Source organism: Lissotriton helveticus, chromosome 3_1, assembly GCF_964261635.1.
Source record: "Lissotriton helveticus chromosome 3_1, aLisHel1.1, whole genome shotgun sequence".
In the NCBI taxonomy this organism is placed as follows: Eukaryota; Metazoa; Chordata; class Amphibia; order Caudata; family Salamandridae; genus Lissotriton; species Lissotriton helveticus.
In genome coordinates, this window is record NC_136061.1 from 455,574,056 (window position 1) to 455,593,422 (window position 19,367).

Here is a 19,367-nt window from a genome sequence, read left to right on the forward strand (position 1 = left end):
AGCACTTAAAAAAATAACGGGCCAACCAGGTCGACCTGGTCGTGCTTGACCGTGTCGGATCCAACAGTTCAGGCAAACTGCAATGGAACACAGGTCTGATACAGGAAGTAACCTTGCCCTGCTGAAAACGTACCTTTGGATGGAGGATTCATCGATGACGAAGATACGATGTGGGTAACAGAGGGGGTAATGCGCTGTCTGCAATACCTTCACAATGAAGGCGATCCATAGTCATCGAGCCACGCAGCCAGTGATACGATGTGCTTGTCCTCAGCAGCAATGGCGATGCATCGACATAGAGAAGCGATGTATGGATTTTCCAGGAAAACAGCCAGAGACCCACTTTAAAGGGCACAGGCCTGGATTGGAACCACCAGAGGCTGCAGCAGGGTTGTTGGAAGTTTTGATGTCCCTGAGACTTTACAACAGGGGGCATGAAGCCTGCCCTTGGTGTCACTTTGGTTTTGGGAATGCAGAGATGCAGTTCAAGTCCTTCTCACTCACAGGAAAGGAGGGCAGCAGGCAACAAAGCAGGCACAGCAAAGCAGGTGTATAGCAAAGTCCAGCAGAGTCCAGCAGAGTGACAGTCCTTTAGCAGCACAGCAGACTTTCTACATAGCAGAATGTCTTATGCTCCACAGGGATAGTGAGTTGGTTGTGTCAGGAGTCCAGTACTTATACCCAGCTATGCCTTTGAAATGGGAGAGACTTCAAGAGAGGCCTTTGAAGTGCACACGGTCTATGCCCTTCCTTCCCTGGCTCCCTACTCACTACAAGGGGGAATTCAGTTCTTTGTGTGGAGACAGGCACTGCCCATTCAGGTGTAAGTGTCAGCTCCTCCCTCCTATCCTTACCAGGATGACACATCACAATGGTGATGGCCCATCAGGTTGTTGATGGTACACCAGTCACAGCTAAGCTCCCTTTGTGGCTGTCTGGAGGGAATGCGCAAAGCGCAGTTGTCCCCCACCTCAGACGTATATTCATAGACAGGCAGAATGCATAGAATGGATGAAGTAAGACAATGCCAACTTTCTAAAAGTGGCATTTTCAGAAGTGCAACTTAAAATCCATCTTTACCATAAGTTGTGATTTTAAATTGTGAGTCCAGAGACACCAAAGTCAAAATGTCTATTGCTTCCCAACTGGGAATTTTACTTATAAAATGTAATAAGGTAATCCTAATGTTAACCTCTGGGAGAGATAGACCTTGCGGTAGTGAAAAACCAATTTAAGAGTTGTCACTGTCAGGACATGTAAAACTTAAAAGTAAATGTCCAACTTCTTAAATACACTGCACCCTGCCCTAAAGGGCTGTCTAGGGACTACCTTAAGGACTTACATGTAGCAAAAATGAAGGTTTGGGCCTAGCAAAAGGTAGCAAAAAGGAAGACTTGGGCCTAGCAAGAGGTAGTAAAAATGAAAGTTTGGGCCTAGCAAGAGGGTTAGCTTGGCAATTTGACATGGTAGTTTAAAACTGCGCGTACACGCTCTACATTGGCAGGCCTGAGACAGATTTAAAGGTCTATGGCACAATAGGTGCTGCATATCCACTATTAGAATTTAATGTACAGCCCCTGGGAACATGTTGAGCACTTTACTATGGACTTATACAGCAAATAAATAAGGCAATTCTGGACAAGATAATTTCACCATGTTTTAGGGAATGAGCACATGCACGTTGGCACTGGTTAGCAGTGGAACAGTGCCCAGGGCCAAAAGTCAGCCAACAGGAGCTCAGAATGCAAACAGTCAGGGGAATCCATGCCAAAGATGCCAGGTCTAACAGTCCATTATTTTGCTGCCTGAGGGTTAGTAAAAAAAACAATAATAATAATATTACAAAAACCATGGGAAAACATTTACAACACCAACAAGAAACATACTGTGATGGGAGTTCTGGTCAATGTTTAGTGTTTTCTGTCAGCCTACCATACAACTTTAGGTTTGGTGAATGGAGGTCTATCCGGATGGAGGGGACAATGTCCGCTGCCATTCCAACAGTGCACCCTCGGTCCACCAAACTTTTAATCAGCGCCTTTGTCTTTTGCTGTAAGAATCTCAAACAAAATCTTCCAACCTGGTGGGAGTCTCCATGACACATCAGTCCATATGCAAACAAAAGTAAAAGTATTTATTAGTCCAGTCGGAAAATTCAAATTGTCTGGGCTGTGATACTTTTAAGGAAAGACTGAAAGAAAAAGGCACAGATCGTACCATACAACATGTTTTGGAATCACCATGTGCTCTAAGAGGTGACAGTGGTGCAATGATCTGGAGGCATTGTATATAGTTTGTGTCAAAACATTTGTATAGAGGACTTACCCTCTCAGAATAGACAGAACAAATGTTATTTTAAGGATTCAATGGGAGAAATGGGCCTTCAATCGGAAATGGAGTCACGGTTTGACTGTTGATCATTATCTCTCTATCACTTTTACTATTTAATAATGGTTTATTTAAGGTCATTACTAAGTAATTAAAAATACCTACAGTCTCACTCGAACTACATCCATAACATTCAATGCGGTATCTTTTGACCGAAGTATTTTTACGTACATTAAATATGAAATACTATTATATAAAAAATATGTAAAGCAATTCAAGACTTTGCATCTATTGCATATGTGTGCGACTTCCAGGAAATCACTTTCTATTTTATCTTTGAACTTTCAAAGAACGATAATGGTCGTGCCAAGTATTAAATGAGATGAATCCATAAACCTTAATACAATATTTCTTGCTGCATATTTAGACATATAGATGATTCCCTGGTCCTCTTATCTCCACTTTTTCCCATAACAGCAGAAGTCAAAACAAATCCACGGTGATATTTTACGCCTAGCAGTCGTTATAGAATCAATGTGTTTGCTTTATATGTTTCTGTCATGAAAATCTGATTAAAAAGTAAACTCGAGTGACAAAAAACAGAGGTATCATAGCCAGCCCTAAACTCCTTTCATTGAAAAAAGGGACAATACATCGTTCACCAGCCAAACAGTAATGAACTGCATACCTTTCACAGCTCCTACGCAAATTGCATTGTTTTTACTAAAAAAATACAGTAGTTGAAGATCGAACAATCCGCAGAACAATATACCATGGAAAACAGAGAGCTATGCATTTGACTTACTAGGCAGAAAGCAGGGCCTCTTTAGATAACGTTTTGTTTGCATTGACCGAGACCCAATCCCCGTGGAAGTATATAAGGCCAGCGAGATAAACCCACTCACAACAAGTAGACCAGCTCTAGCGCCATCGACAGCAGCCCTACAGCCAGCATGGGGAAGGTATGAGAGATCCCTCTGAATGCTTTGCCTGGTATTCCGCCTATTCTCATTTGCATACACGTTGTTTAGTGATTCCGTTCAGGTTGAACCCACCCGTTGACTAAAGCTAAAAATGTGTCGTTTGTACGATTATGGAGAATTTTTGAGTTCTACACACGTTTGTAACTACTTTTGCTATCACTGCTGTAACCTTGTAGTTTATTTTTTGTTCATTGTGATTAGATGATGTGGAGACTTTCGTATTTGCAATGCTAAATGCACGTCTTAAAAGTAATGCATCCACATAAGGAGTTGGAAGACAAGCACAATGACATATTTAATAATAAAATAATATTTGACTGCTATAAAAAATTAGCACATACAAAATCTCTCAGTCTCGGTCATTAATGTATTTAACAATTAGCCAAATTGTGGAGAAGTGGGCAATATTAATTACACTATTTAGTGAAAATAAGTAAACCATTATTAAATAGTAAAAGTGATAGAGAGATAATGATCAACAGTCAAACCGTGACTCCATTTCCGATTGAAGGCTTTATATATTAAAACATAAAATAAACAAGCATTGGCTAAGCCAATAGGTCTCGGCTGCCAACGGCGAAATGAATTATGAAATACCAGCATTTGCAAAGGGCACATCTACCTCCGGAGATGTGTCTCGGCGCTGGGGGCCGTCGGGAAGATTAAGCGAGCTATTGCCCAGAGTCACATGGTGCTGAGCTAACCTGCTGCTGGCGCTGGGGATGGAACCATGAACCCCTGGTCCAGAGTCAGGCACCCTGGCCGCTGTGCCACATCTCTTCCAAGCAGGAAGCTATTCGGTTTGCCAATTCTTGTTCACTTTGGCATTAGCAATTGCCAAATTGGTTGCCAGTGCAACACAAGGCATGCGTCATGATGTGAAATGTGGAGCTGGATCAGGTAGCAACAGATGATTGGGTGAACAGGAGCATACAAAATAAATAGCACACGAGGGGCTGTATAAAAAGAGAAAGGATGATGAGACAGGGAGTCATGATGAGGCAAACAAGAACCGCGTGTAAGGTATGTTAAAAGGATCAGGAAAAACATGCACTCTCATGCAGTGATAACAGCTAAATGAAAAAAAACACAGCAGTTCCCTCATTTCAGCAATAAAAGAACTCATCTGTGAAACCGAACTGCCACTGAGGAGGGCAAACATAAGAATAGTTAAGACAGCTATTGAATCAAGATCAGAGTTCTAAGATACACAAAAAGTTATCCAATCACGAGCATAGGGGCTGACCAAAAGCACACTCCAATTATACGTAATGCTCCAGAAACAATAGGTCCTGGCAGGCAGTTAACGCTGGCTATAGCCAAAGCCTAAAAATGGAAAGCTCACTCATGAAATAGGCTTTACAGCACTGCAGTGAGTTTTTAGTTCCCCATCTTCAAGCATGTGTTCAGAGAAGCGTACATAATGTCCAAGGCCAGACCGCCCATACTGAGTACCGGCCGTTTCCCCAGGAAGCTGGAAAGGTGAGTCTGGTTTAGTTCCTGGAGGCTAGTTTAGTTCCTGGGGGCTATTTTGTTACTGGGAGCAATTCATCGCTGAACTGGGGGCTACCGTATTTTGCGAATTGTATGGGTTTAAACACACCGCTGCAGAGTTCCGTTTATATCTATCAGTTTTCAGGCAATAATAAAAGGTCAAGATAATGCTGGTGATTAATGTTCCTGCTGAGAGGGATCCGAGTTTCGTCTAGTGTCAGTTTTGACTCATCTAAAGTAGCACCGAAGGTTAACATGGGTGATGCAAATTCGGTGTACCATGCAGATCACAGAAATGTATTTTATATGCATAGCTCATTGGGTTACTGTTTTTGTCATGGAAACATTTGTTACTTGCAGTTCGTAAGTTACAATCATAATTTAGCACAGTGAGCTGTTGTTAGAACTGGAACTCCTGGTTGGCTTCGGTGTGCACCCAGGCCACGCAGGAACCACCACTGTAGTCAGGGTAAGCTAGATACACACCTGTACAACACACACACAAAAACACTGTAACACAATGAAAACACCAAAAAAAGACTTCACACAGTTTTAGAAAAATAGAAAATATTTATCAGATCAAAATGACAATAAAGCAATCAGTAGAAACTGAGATATTAATTATTAAAGATCAAATGCAAATATAGTGCTTAGAGGTCACTAGCGGTCAAAAGGTTATTTAAGGTCACGGGGGACATATGCACATTCAAAGTTTAGGCCGACCACAGTGAAGGGCAGGCCGCTGCTGGACCCACGCAGGGCCCGTTGAGAAAGTACATTCGATCGATCAAAGCTTCAACTCTGAGGGCACTATGCATCAATCTTTTCCACGCAATTTGGTCGCTGTGTCGCTGTCGAGCTTCACAGAGATTAAGGCAATGCGTCGTCATTGAGCCACACAGAGCATCATCGTTAGGTCACGCAGGCTTTAGAACCGATGTCGTCATACAGCCTCTTAGTCGGCATTGAAGGACGATGCATTGGTTCCGACCAGGGCAGTGGTAACAATGCTTTTGTTTTGTAGCAAAACAGCTGCTTAACCCACTTTTGAGGCACACAACTCAGGGAGGGCACCTCAGGCAAGTATAGGACTCAAAGAAGGCAGAGTCTAGCAGCACCGACAAATTTGTAGGAAGTCTTTTGTATCCTTGGACTTCAGAAAACAAGAAGCAAGCCGGCAAGCCCTCGGAGATCACTTGGAGGGAAGTCAGAGTCCAGCTGTCCTTCAGCAGAGTCAGGGAGCAGCAAGGCACAAGCAGAAAAGCAGTCTCTGAAGAAAAGTAGTCCAGTTAAGTCATTGAAGCAGCACAGCAGTTCTTCTGACAGAGCTTCAGTTCAAGATCCAGGAATGTTTGTTTTCAGGGGGTCAGAGACCCAGTACTTATACCTAAAGTTCCTTTGATGTAAGGGGGTGACTTCAAAGCAGCTCTCTGTAGTGCAGAGGATCCCTTTCAACCCAGTCTTGTCTGCCAGGCTACTTGTGAGGGGTAAATCAGTGCTTTGTGTGTGGACAGGACACTACTTATTGAAGAGTAAGTGTCAGCCCCTGCCATTCCTCCTTGTCCCGGAATGCAGATGAGCCTCACCTTCCTTTGTTTGTGGCTGACTAGAGGGAATGCACAAAGTGTATCTGTCAACCAATCCAGAAATGTGTTGGAGACAGACTGTACATACAAGTAGCAGTAAGTACAGAGAAATGTCAACTTCCTAAAGTGGCATTTCTACAGTAATGTTAAATCCAACTATACCAGTAAGGAGGATTTATCATTACCATTCCTAAGATTTGAAACATGAAAAAGCTACTCCTCTCTGATTTAAAATTATAGCATAAAAGTGTATCAGGGATATCCTAATGCTGGTCTATGAGAGGGGGAGACATCACACTAGTGAAAAACAAAATAAGGTGTTAGCAGGACATGCAAAACATAAAAGTACTTGTTCTACCTTTTACTAACATAGCACCATGTTCTTAGGGTTAGTAAGGTCCTACCTTAGGGGTGACATAAGTAATAAAAGGTAAATCTAAGGCTTGGCAAGTAGTTTTAAATGCAAAGTTGAAGTGAAAGTAAATTGCACACACAAGCACTGCAGTAGCAGGCTTGAGACAGGTTTGAAAGGCTACTTATGTGGCTTACACAATTAGTGCTGCAGGCCCACTCGCAGCATTTGAATTACAGCCCCTTGGTATGATGTATACCACTTTACAAGGGATTAAATAGTACATCAAATATGTAATCATGTTTAGGGGAGAAGCATGTGCACTTTAGCACTAGTTAGCAGTGGTAAAGTGATTAGAGTCTGAAGGACAACAAAAATAATCAGCAAAAACAGGATGTGAAAGGCAATAAGTCTAGGGGAAGACCACCCTAAGGAAGCGAGACCTAACAAGTATGAACTAGCATAAAATTGCTGCATGTAAACTTCATGATACTGGTTAGAAAGTTATATATTTTCCTAGTCTTCCCTTATGCTAATGTTGCTAATAAGGGTTTGGGTGGGTAGAAATAAATTATTATTAGTAAAGACAACCCTAACCACTGTGTTACATTTTGAATCCTAAGTTTATGCTTCTCGAGACCAAGTGATCTTAAAAAATACCTACCAGTATGCATGAAATTTGAATCCTACATCTAGTAGTCATCTTTGTTGTATGTAACATTTTGTATACAATGATTCACACATGGGTAAATCATTTTCTCTGTATATGTGAATGATGTGAAGTGCTCCAATACCCTACACCGGTGTGAGAGGTTGCAAGACCTGTCAGCCTTAGGGTGGTCTTTCCCCAAAACTTTTGCCGTTACTATTGACTTTTTGTGGAGACTCATTTTTGTTGGCTTTAGGACTATACCACTACTAATCAGTGCTAAAGAGCGTGTGCTCTCTCACTTAAACATGGCAAAACTGTCTCAAACCTAATTGTCATATTTAATTCACTTATAAGCCCATTTTACCATGGTGCAACTAATGCTGAGGACCTGCAAATTAAATGCTACTAGTGGGCCTGCAGCATTTATTGTTCCACCCACTTAAGTAGCCCCATAAAACATGTCCCAGGAATGCCACTGCAACCTGAATGCAGTGTTAAACTACCAATTTCACTTGGCAATATCACTCCCTTACATTAAGCTCCTTTTCTTTTTTATTGCTTTGAAATTACCGTTTATAGGCCGTAGGTAGCCTCTAGGGCAGGGTGCATTGTACTTACAAGGTTGGACATGTACTATTTCATTTTACCTGCCCTCGTGGTGAAAAACACCTACATTTGTTTTTAACTACTGTGAGGCCTACCTTTTCCATAGGATAACAATTGGTAACCTTCTTACATTTCATAGGTGCTAACATTGCATTGGGAATGTGTACATTTCGTGTTTGGTGTCTGAGAATTTGTAATTAAAAATACTCTTTATTGTTAAAGTTGGATTTTAAGTAACAATTTTGAAAATGCCACATTTAGAAATGTTCCTACCCCAACCAATTGGTGCCTGCAGCCTGCTTCTGGGTCACGTGAATGTCTGTAGTTGGTAGTTGTACTTTCTTTATTCCTCCCAGACAGCCACAAATTAGAGGGAATAGGTGTGCCTGTATGGACCATCAACTGGCGGGATGGAGGAAGGGGGATGAATTGGACACAGCCCCACATGCGAATGGATAGGCCGTGCTCTGACTTCACACAAAATACTTGCCTCATTTGCATTGTTCATGCAGCCAGTTTGGAGCCAGGGCAGGGGAAGCAGGAAGTTTTAAAGGCAATTCTCTAGAGACATCTAATACTTCAAAGAAGGCACAAGGTATACAAATAGGACCCTTAGATCCACTCTGAAGTTCACTTTCTGGACCTGCAATAGGCCTCTCAGAGGACTAGCTCCTGCTGTGGCCTGATGTGCACTCCATGAGACTACTGTGCTGCACCTGAAAGTACTGCTTTGCTACTTGGAGCCTGCCTTGAACCCTCAAAACCCGTCCCTGCTGTTTTAGCTCTGTTTCATTTCTTGAACTCAGGGCTACCAGAGTGACTCTAAGGTCTAGCTGGCTGGCCTCCTGATCATAATCTCAGGGACTGAAAAGACTATAACCATCTTGTGCACGCACCAAGACCCAGCCTGAGTGAGTCCTAATTCCGAAGTCGTGCCCCTCCAGTCCTGGACCCTTGGTGATGGTGCTGAAGATGCCCAGATAGGCAAAAACCCAGACGTGGGATAATGTGTTGCTAAAAACAGTTCTGAGAACCAAGAGAAGACTGGGACAAACCTGTTTGTCTGTCCGTCTACACCCAAGGTGCATCACCAGTCGGCCTGACTTCGTGGCAGGTCCTGCTATGTTCTTCTCTGCAGCAGCAAAGCCAGTTCAGTGGTCCGTTCCCAAGGGGGTAGATGGCCTTGTGGAATTCTCATCTGCTACAGTCTCGTACCGCTTGAGATTTTCAACCTCCAAAAAATTGACTAAGGGCTTTATTATGACTTTAGTGGTGTGGCAGCAGGCTGCCATGCCAGCACCCCGCTGCCACACTGCCAAAGCCACGATGAGATCACCTGCCAGATTCCAACAGGAATCCAGGTACGACGGTCCTGCAGTGGCTGGCCCACAGCAGTGCAGCGCTAATGCTCATATGTGAGACTTAGCAATTTACCACAATGGGAATTACATTGCATGTTCCTGCAGGGCATGGACTATTAAATCCATGCCCTGCAGGAACTGGGGGTGCCTGCATACAGGGGGCACATGTGTGCCCCCCATCGTGCATCCTCTGTGCTGCCTCCTCTGTTTCCTCACCACCACACTTTTCGTGGCGGGATCACTGCCTTGAAAACTGTGGCGGTGAGGAAACTCCTAATATGATTGGCAGTGCAACTGCAGCACCTAAAGCATATTAGCGGCCTCAAATCGCTGCAAGACTGCCATGGGACCGCCAAATTCAAAATAAAGCTCTAAGTCTGAATGAAAAAATATTTGCTGCGGTTTCGGTCAGCGGCTCCCCAATGATGACACTCCCGCATCGGACACCCCTTGCAGCCTTGCTCCACTGAACATTACCTTCTCAGAAAAAAATGTTCTTGTAATTTCTTGTAAGTACGATGGTAGGTGCTGGCTGGGCCGAATCCATTTTCTGTGCCTGACTTGCACTCCATCGCGGTCGACTGTATTTTTTCAACGTTGACCCAGTATCACACAACTAGATATCTATGGTTGTCGCTTTGATCTTTTAGCGCTACTTTTTATCTCAAAGTTTAAAATTTCATAACACTGGTTCTAAAAATTAGATTTTTGTTGTTTTGTAGTCAGATAAATTATTAAAATGTACTCCATTTTTTTTAATTGGTGTGGGATTTTTTTGTGTTGTGTTTTCAGTTTAATACTGTTTGTGTGCTGCATTGCCTCAAACATAAGCCTGAAAGCTTTTGTGCCAAGCTACCAGATGGTTACGCAAGTTTAATTTAGTACGTTTTGTGGTCCACCCTGAAATTGATTGTGGCTGTTATTTGAGCAGAATTAACACCCCACTCAACCAGCGACCCAATTTCTCAAATAGGTGCTATATAACAAATTAAATATATGTGAGAGATGGGCTATGGAGAGATGAGGGGCACTATCAGAGAGTGATAGCGAAGGATTCTGTAGAGGAATAGGTCATGGGGGGGCACTCAGAAATATTGTCACACAGGGTGCCACCTATGCTAAAGATGGCCTTGTCTTGCTCCTTTTTGGGGTGGAGGATGCTAACATGGAGGATGCTAACATCCCTCAAAATGATCTTTCACTGTGTTCTCAGCTTCTTGCTATGTTAACAGTGAATCCAAACACTTATATATATTTTTTTTTCACGCTTGACGCCTTATGTTTTTTGTGTACTTTGTATTAATGTCTATGGGTATGACTTGATATCCTGGTATGCTGTAAGGCCCATAATTTACCCATAATATCGAATAGATCATGAAAAATATGTTGCAGGATTCACCATTTCTTTGCCATTTTTTCCCAAATCTTCTTGGGCGGGGAACCCTTTGCCCTGTTTTCATGGTCAAGCTTGCTCCGCACCATATGGTGTCTAGTCTGACGATATTTTCCAGGGCTGCGTTGGGTTCCCAGTCTTGCCCTAATAATGGTATGGTAACTGCAAAATTCTCGCAATAGTGGCCTTTTATCAGTGATTGTGGTCACTAGTGGATGTGGCCATTAGTGGATGTGGTCATTTAGATGCAACAATTGTCTTCTTTAAACACAATCACTCCTAGTTCTCAAAGCCTGTTAGTGAGATCTATTTCCTTTGAACCTTTGCACCCAAATAAAAGAAATCTGAGGAATTGTGTACTGGTATTGTTGGGATATACATATTTTAATGACATAAAGAGTTCTGTGCTTCAAGACAATATGCACTGTTTTCTCTGAATTATTTAAGGAACAATGGCAACAATATTGTTTCTACTCTGTAAAGAACTCTGATGCTCACTAGCCAGCCTGCTTACTCTAGAGAGCCTTAATAACATGTTCTATCTCCAATCCACCACCCCCTTCACAGATCATCTTCTACGAGGACAAGAACTTCAGAGGTCGCTCCCATGAGTGCAGCTCCGAGTGTCCTGATCTAAGCTCTTACTTCAGCCGCTGCAACTCCATCCGGGTGGAAAGTGGCAACTGGGTCATCTACGAGCACCCCAACTTCAGGGGGCACCAGTACTTCCTGAGAAGAGGCGAGTACCCGGACTTCCACCAATGGATGGGCTACAACGACTCCATCAGATCATGTCGCCTGGCCCCACAGGTACTTTTGATTTTATTTGATGAGGTATCAGGCAACAGTGCACGACTGCACAGTATGCTATCTCCTCTCTACTCACCAAACTAAAAAAAGCGATATTTCACAATATGAAATTGTATGTGATTTCAATATATGTTGTTTTCGGAGGCATAATGTAACGTATCCTGGAAGGACAGATCCTAGTTCAGCGATTAACAATTCAAGTCGCTAACAATGGCAGAGATCAGTCTAATAGGAGTGTTCTAAGCATATACTCCAGGAGCCACGTACTTAAAACAGAGTAACATTCTCCAGGTACCTTGAGAGAAAACTATATGAGTTTGTCAATTGACAGACATGTGTTAGGGCAAAGTCGGACAGCTTCCGATGTTGGTTTGGCAGTGGGTTCACATGACTCGTCATCAGCACGTGACAGCGGCCTAACCACTTACTCAGTACTGTGCTTAAGTGTACGACCGCTGAGGGGTGAAAATTAATAATGAATTGTGTTTTCCGATCCTAAGTGCAGAATATGATCTATGACCATAGTAACATTATTTGCCTTGCTTGAATACTGAAAATATATGGATTAGATCACAGCCTAGCCTGATAATGTTAAAAAACCAAAACGATTCTGCATCTGTTTTGGTCTTTCACCTTCAGGTAGCTATATATAGAATTAGACACAGCTTAACTAAAAAGAATGCAAGTTAAGTTAATCAGTTGGAAATGCACTACAATACATTGACACCTCTATTAGTTAATGCACTGCAAAGGTCTGTGTCTGTAACCGGAGAGGCTCAGAATTTAATCTTGGTTGGTGCAGTGGAGAATAGTGGTGTCTTGTGTATGTTTAGTGTTACGAGGTCCCAGTCTGTAGAAGAAAGCACTGTGAAAATGGAAGTCATTATTTTAACCTTGCATTACACACAGTATAGGCTGCTACAAAACGCGCACTAAGGTTTAAGATAAAAAAAAAGTGCTCCCAAAATATAGATTTTAGTTATACCTGGACTGTACATAGTGCAATTTTTTTTTATAACTGTCCTTTAAAAGTACACATTTCACAGCCCAGCCGGAAACTACCTTTCAATACACCTCAAAAAGGATACATCTGTGTTTTCTATCCTTCCCCTCAGACCCCACCCACTTCGACCGCTGAATTTAACCTGTTATTTATGAGAGTTAGAGCAGGATTTTAGACAGCACAGCTCAAACAGAAAGAGGCAAACCTTGCTCACTATTTCTGATCTGTGACATCTGCAAATCAAGCTCGTACTCGGTTAGAAATATCAGGTTAAGTGAATGCGGTGCAAGCGCCTAAAGACGTTTATTTATTTATTTATTTTATGCGCTATATATAGCCCGGAGTTTACCCGAAGGTGTCAGAGCGCTTCTCAATAGAAACAGTAGTGAAACATGAGAGGAAATTACAAATGAGCATGTTACAAAAGCAAACGTTACGTTACATAAGGCAATAGTTACAATTGTGCATGTATCAAGAGCAAACAACATACAAGCGGTAGCAAATAATACTTTACAAGAGGAAAAAAAAGTGGCATGTGTGTAAGTTACAAAAGCGTACAAAGTACAAATAGAGGTATAATACTGCACTAAATGGCAGATACTCAAAACGCAAGAACAAACGTTACATTACAAGAGGCAATGGTGGCAATTGTGCATGTATCAAAAGCAAACAAAATACAAGAGGTAGCAAATGATACATTACAAGAGGGAAAGTGACGTGTGCATGTTACAAAGGAGTACACAATACAAGTAGAAGTATAATACTGCAATAAATGGCAGACTCTCAAACCACAAGAACACATTGGGAAGGCACTTCTTTAGTCATGTAGAACAGAATTTCCTATAATGGAAGAACTTCCTTCAGATAATAGAGAGGTCGTGAATTAAATTTGGAAGTGTCTTTGAAGGGGGAGAACTTTGAGGTCAGTTTTGAAGGCCTGGGAAGAGGTGGTGTTCTGGAGCTGAGGCGGAAGTAAGTTCCCGATTCTCACCGCGTTGCCTGAAAAGGATTGGGCCATCGACCTTTCCTTCTTGAAAGTGGGAGGTTCAAGCAGTAGATTTTCCGCATTACGTGATGGTCTAGAGCCTCCAGAGAGTTTCAGTTTGTTCACCAAGTAGCAAGGAGAGGAGTGCAAGGCTTTGTGGGGGATACAGGCAGTCTTGTAGCTAGACCTTGCCTCAATGGGAAGCCAACGGAGGGTGGATCAAATGGGTGTGATGTGATCGCTTCTTTTGGCCCCATATAGGAAACGAACTGCTGAATGGAGACCAGATTTAAGGGGGGACAGGAGGGATTTGGGGAGGCCAGTAAGAAGAGAGTTGCAGAAGTCCAGTCTGGAGAGAATCAGCTATTGGACCGGGGTTTTGAGGTCATGCTCTGGGAAGAAGCGATGAATCCCACAAAGAAGGCGCAACTGGTATCGAGTAGACTTTGCAATGGAATTTATGTGGGAGAGTAGATTGAGTTTTGTGTCGAGTATGACACCAAGGAATTTTGCGCTGTCGACAAACAATGATGGGTTTATTGTTAAGTAGATTCATCCGATCCATCCATCCATGATTGAACCGGGGGAGGAGAAAGTGAAGAGAAGAGGAGGAGGAATTCAGTTTTAGAGGGATTCAGAATCAGTTGATGAGTTAACATCCAGTTTTGAATGGAGTCGAGAGTAGAGCTTAGGATGGAGAGATCGTGAGTGGAGGCAACCTTGACTTAGATTTGAGTGTCGTCCGCATAGAGAAGATAGTGGATCCTGGATTTGCTTAGGAGATTTCCCAATGGTTGAGAGATTGAACCGTGGGCGCAAGTATAGAGCCTTGAGGAACCCCTTGACCTACTGCCAAAGGAGATGAAAGACTATTCGCTATTTTGATCTATCAGAGAGGAAGGAAGCAAACCATTTAAGCACAGTGCCCTCCATGCCCATTCTCTGTTGAAAAGTGTTAAGGAAAGTGTTGTGATTGACAGTGTCAAAGGCTTCAGAAAGGTCAAGGAGAATAAGAAGACTAGACTCCCCAGAATCGAGTATCCGCAGCGCATCGTCAATCACTTGCAGCAGGGATGTTTCAGTGCTGCAGTTTTGAATGAAGTCGCACTGGAAATTGTCAAGAAGTTTATTGTCTTTGATATGATGAGAGAGTTGTTTCGCTACACATCTTTCTGTGATTTTCACAAGAAAAGGTAGGTTAGTGATGGGGGAGAAGTTGTTGAGGTCGCATCAGCAGTGGATTTTTTAAGCAGAGGGGAAACCTGCCCATTTTTGAAGGAAACAGTAAGGGAGCCTTGACAGAGGGAGAGGTTAACCAAAGAGGTTTAATTGGACAGAGAATGGGTATAGAAGTCAATGGCAATGGCACTAGGGATGAGGTCAAGTGAATGGTTGGAGGGCGTTGTTTCGAGGATGCATTTGAGGAGGGCATCTTCTGAGATGGGGTCAAAGTTCTGCCAAATGGCTAAGGATTTGCGCTCCTCTGGAGGGGTAGGATGACTGACCTGATCCACAAGTGATTTCAATTTTTTGTCAAAGAATAAAGCGAATTCTGCTGCTTTCTTTGTAGAATCCTCCAACTTGGAGTTTGGGGGAGAGCAGTTTGGAATCTTGATGAGATTGAAAAGTTTTTTGGGTCTATTTTTGGCTGAGTTCAGGAGACTTCTGAAGTGCGTCGCTTTTCCACAGAAGATGTGCTTGTGGTACTCGGATCTTGCTGAACGAAGCGTGGCCAAATTATCAGTGGAGGGCGCTTGTCTCCATTGTTGCTCCAGGAATCTTAGGTACTTCCTTTCTTCATAGAGGGATTTGTTGAACCAAGGTGTTGGGGAGTGGGTCTTTTGTTTATGCTTTGGAAAGGAGCAACGTTATTTATTTTGACTGCAAGGACTGTGAGGCATTGGGAGGTGAGTTTGTGAACATCTAGGTTTGGGTCTAGCCTTGGAAGTGATAGCAAAGCTGATTCACAGAGAGTAGCGAGGTCAATATTTTTAGTGTCACGGAACCAGGAGATAGCCCTCTTAGGTTGGCCGAGAGTTACAGAGTGTGATAGGTGAAGAGCGAATGGGATGAGGAGGTGGTCAGACTAGTCTACATGAATAGGGGTAGCGATAGTAATCAAGCCTGTTATCGAAATAACAAGGTCCAGGATTGAGCCCTTAGAGTGTGTTGTTTCTGTGCAGTGTTGGATAAGATTGTTTGCAGAGAGGAAGGTGGCCAGCAAATTCGCAGAAGAGTCTTGAGAGGAAGAGATTGAAGTCACCCACGAGGATCTGATTGTCTCTTTGCGAGTTTTGGTCACTAATGTAGTCAGTGAGTTCCTGAACGAGGGGCTGCTACAAGGCGGGCGATAAATGGCATGGAATCTGAGGGGTGAGCAGTGGTGCAATTGAAGTTCAAGGGAAAGGCATTCAAAAGTGAGGAAGGAGTTGTTAGGAAAAACCTTAAGTTGAAGGGAGTTTCTAAAGATGACTGCAACACCTCCCCCAACTTTGCAAATTCGGTCATTTCTAAATATAGAATAGCCTGTGGGGACTAGGAGATCAAACACAGAGTGAGCGGAATCGTTGAACCAGGTTTCTGTGAGGAAGAGAATGTCAATATTGTGAAGTATGATGGTGTCGAAGATTTCAAGTTTGTGTTTTATTGCAGATCTGCAGTTGTGGAGCAGAAAGCGCAGCTCTGTCGAGACTGTTTTGGTTGTACTTATACGAGGGTGCTCTGGAGGGTTTGGGTGGATGATTGGTTCTGATAGATGAGATGGTCGAATACTGTAGACAGTAGGGCTACTTGGAGATGAAAGTGGAAGAAGGGTGGCGTTCGAGGGCTTGTGTGAGTTAGCGATGTTTGCAGATGACAGGTTATGCTTAGCTATTATGGGGTGTGGGGGCAAGGTGCATCTCGTGGGAAGGTGAGTGTTTTCCAAAGGAATTAAGGTGTATGGAAAAGTGGAAATCTTGGAGCTTAGAAGTGAATGGTAGCTTTAAGTTGGGAGATGGAGGTGATAAGAGAGCCTAGCTTATTTTCCAGAGAGAGTAAGAAAGAGCACGGCATTTTGGGTGGCTCGATAGAAACCGGAGGGGGTGCCATTGGCGGTGGAATGCGGGGGGAAGTCAGGGGACAGGAGGGGAGTTGGGGCATAGGGTTCAGAGGTGGGGAAAGGTGGTGGTTGAGAGCAGGCGTTGGTACATCAGAGGTGAAAGGAGAGTTGTCTTTGTTGGCGTTGGAAGAAGGATAGGAATTAGTGACATAATTAGGTGGAGGTAGGTGAGAAGCAAGGCGGTGGGGCGGAGGGAGAGGGGAGTAGTGTGTGAAGACATAGAAATGAAGGAGGTTTGGGAGGAAGCGGGGAAGGGGGTTGGAGAGGTCCTGTATGCAAGGTGAGGTAGCTGTGAGGGAACGGGCATCTGGTGTAGTGAGGGGGTTGGGAGATAGGGAATTTGAAGAAAGGAAGTGGTTCTGCTAGGCCCGAGGGAGGGAAAGGGAAAGGGTTACCAAGGGTGAAAGAGGGTAGCACAGTATTGGGGGAATGAGAGAGATGCAATGGGTTTGGGGAGAAATCGGGGTACATAGCGAGTGGAGGAGGGGGAAGAGAAGAGGAGACGAGGAGGGAATAAGGGGGACGTAAGGAAAGTTAACTAGGGGGGAAGGTTGGAGGAGAGGTTGACTAAAAAGGGCGGTGGCAGGTAGGGAAAGGAGGGAGGAGATGAGGTTGGATGGTGCAGATTGGCTGAGGAGCAGATTAGCTAGAGGTCCGGCTGAAGTGATGAAGGGGGCATACCCTCACAGGGGGGAAGAATGGGAGAGGAGGGCACACGGGTGGGGGAGGGGGAGGGAAGAGGGTCAACCTGTGCCTCCCGAGGGTACAGCCTATTGGAGTGTAGGGGGGTCAGGGGCGGAGAGAGGGAGTAATGGATGGAGCTAGATGAAGAGTCAAGGGACAACCTGGTCGCAGGGAAGGGAATAGGTGGTCAAAGAGAGAGAGAGACAAGTGTCTTTGGCTTGGATCATGACTGTACCGTTATTATAGAGTGAGATAGTGAGGGAGCAGTTGAAACACGCAGATGGGGAGATTTTTACCTGTTTCCCATGAGGGATAGAGGAGGAGGTGGTGGACCAAGAGGGGATGTCGTGAGTGAAGAAAATGAAATCGTTTTTGAGCCTCTCATAACGACCATTGTAAAATTGATCGACAAAAAGGGAATCAGGGAAACATTCCATGGTGTTATGCTTGAATCGTTTTGCTGCAGCTTTAGTCAGGTAAGGAGGATAAATGATTGCAGTCAAAGGCTGCTGTGAGGTCCACAAACGCTATAAACAGCTTTCCCTGTTTTGCCCTAGTGTATTTCCCCACTGATATAAAGAGATTTAAGCTCTGCTCTACCGTTCCTAACCCTGAACGAAAGCCATATTGTAAGTTGGATAAGACCGAATTATCCTCGGCCCAGTCCTGTAAACTTTCTAATAAAATATTTCCTACTATTTTTGTCATAGCATCCAACAGAGATATGGGTCTGTAGCATCCTGGATCCTGCAGGTCCCCCTTTTTGAAAATCTGGACTATGGTGGAATCCACCCAAGTAGATAGAAACGGAGTATGACAGCTAGCAGCAATTACCTGGACAAATATAGGGACCCACAGATGGATATCTTATCGGGTCAAAAGTGGTACTGCTTCCTTTTGATAATGTGTGCAGATCTGTACCATTGCATTTTCGGAGTAGAAATAGGCAAGTGACAATTTTCTGTTTTCAAGAACGTGCATACATGCAAAAGTTAGCAACAACTGAAATGAAAGTGAACATTTTGTGGTAAAATATATAATGAAGGGTTGATATAATCGACGTTTATTCTGTGAGAATTTGATATTTTGCTGTAAAGTCATTGACAAATTGAGCGTGAACAAGCTGCACTATACATTTAAAGTGGAATTTAGATTAGGAGTGAAATTTTAGATCTACTAATAGGTATAAATCTGAATTGGATCCTCCACAAAATAATTGCACATTAGAGTTCAAGATGCTACAAAGAATAGCCCTTTCAGACGCTTGGCCTCTCTGACTATGGTGTGAAACCATGTACACCACTTTTAATCAGTCACGAACCTCGCCGTCATGAATGGTTTCTTCATGAATTATTTATCTTATTCAGTAAAGAGCAAGGAACTCATTTATGAAAGTTACAGGTACGACCAAGCTTTATAACTACAGTAGAATTGTCACCTGACACTTATCTTTGTTTCCCTCCTCACAGCACCACGGATCCTACAGGTTGCGCGTGTACGAAAGAGAGGACTTTGGCGGACACATGATGGAGTTCTCAGATGACTGTCCACACGTGTACGAACACTTCCGTTTCCATGAAATCCACTCCTGTAATGTGCAGGATGGGCACTGGGTCTTCTATGAAGAGCCAAACTACAGAGGGCGTCAGTACTACCTGAGACCCGGCGAGTACCGAAGATACAGCGACTGGGGAGCTATGAGCCCCAGGGTTGGATCAATCAGACGGATGAGGGACAATTACTAGAATAGCCGCATTGAATAAAAAATATTGTCTATGTGCGATAGAATAAACACTTTCAAATAACTTAAGCGTTTATGTTGTGTTGTTTCTTAAGGATGTTGTTTGATAAATAATTTAGATAAGTTAATTTTCAATGAAATTCACAGAAATGGGGTACTTGCATCTCTCTCAACTAACTCTCCTTTCAAATGTAGTATTCCACAGATCTTGTGAATCCGCACATGGCTCTAATACTAAGTACTTTGTTTTGTTTAGCATGCTTGTTTACACAGACTGGGATCCAGGCAT

The 19,367-nt window shown here is 43.3% G+C and overlaps 1 protein-coding gene across 1 annotated transcript; it reads left to right on the top strand.

The window, feature by feature from the left end:
* The first annotated feature begins 3,248 nt into the window (after positions 1 to 3,248).
* On the top strand, positions 3,249 to 19,147 carry LOC144824619 (gamma-crystallin-3-like). The gene is made up of 3 exons (XM_078683673.1): positions 3,249 to 3,290; positions 11,323 to 11,565; positions 18,807 to 19,147. The coding sequence occupies exons 1-3, from the start codon at positions 3,282 to 3,284 to the stop codon at positions 19,080 to 19,082; spliced, it is 528 nt and encodes a 175-aa protein (XP_078539799.1). The 5' UTR covers positions 3,249 to 3,281; the 3' UTR covers positions 19,083 to 19,147.
* The last annotated feature ends 220 nt before the right edge of the window (positions 19,148 to 19,367 follow it).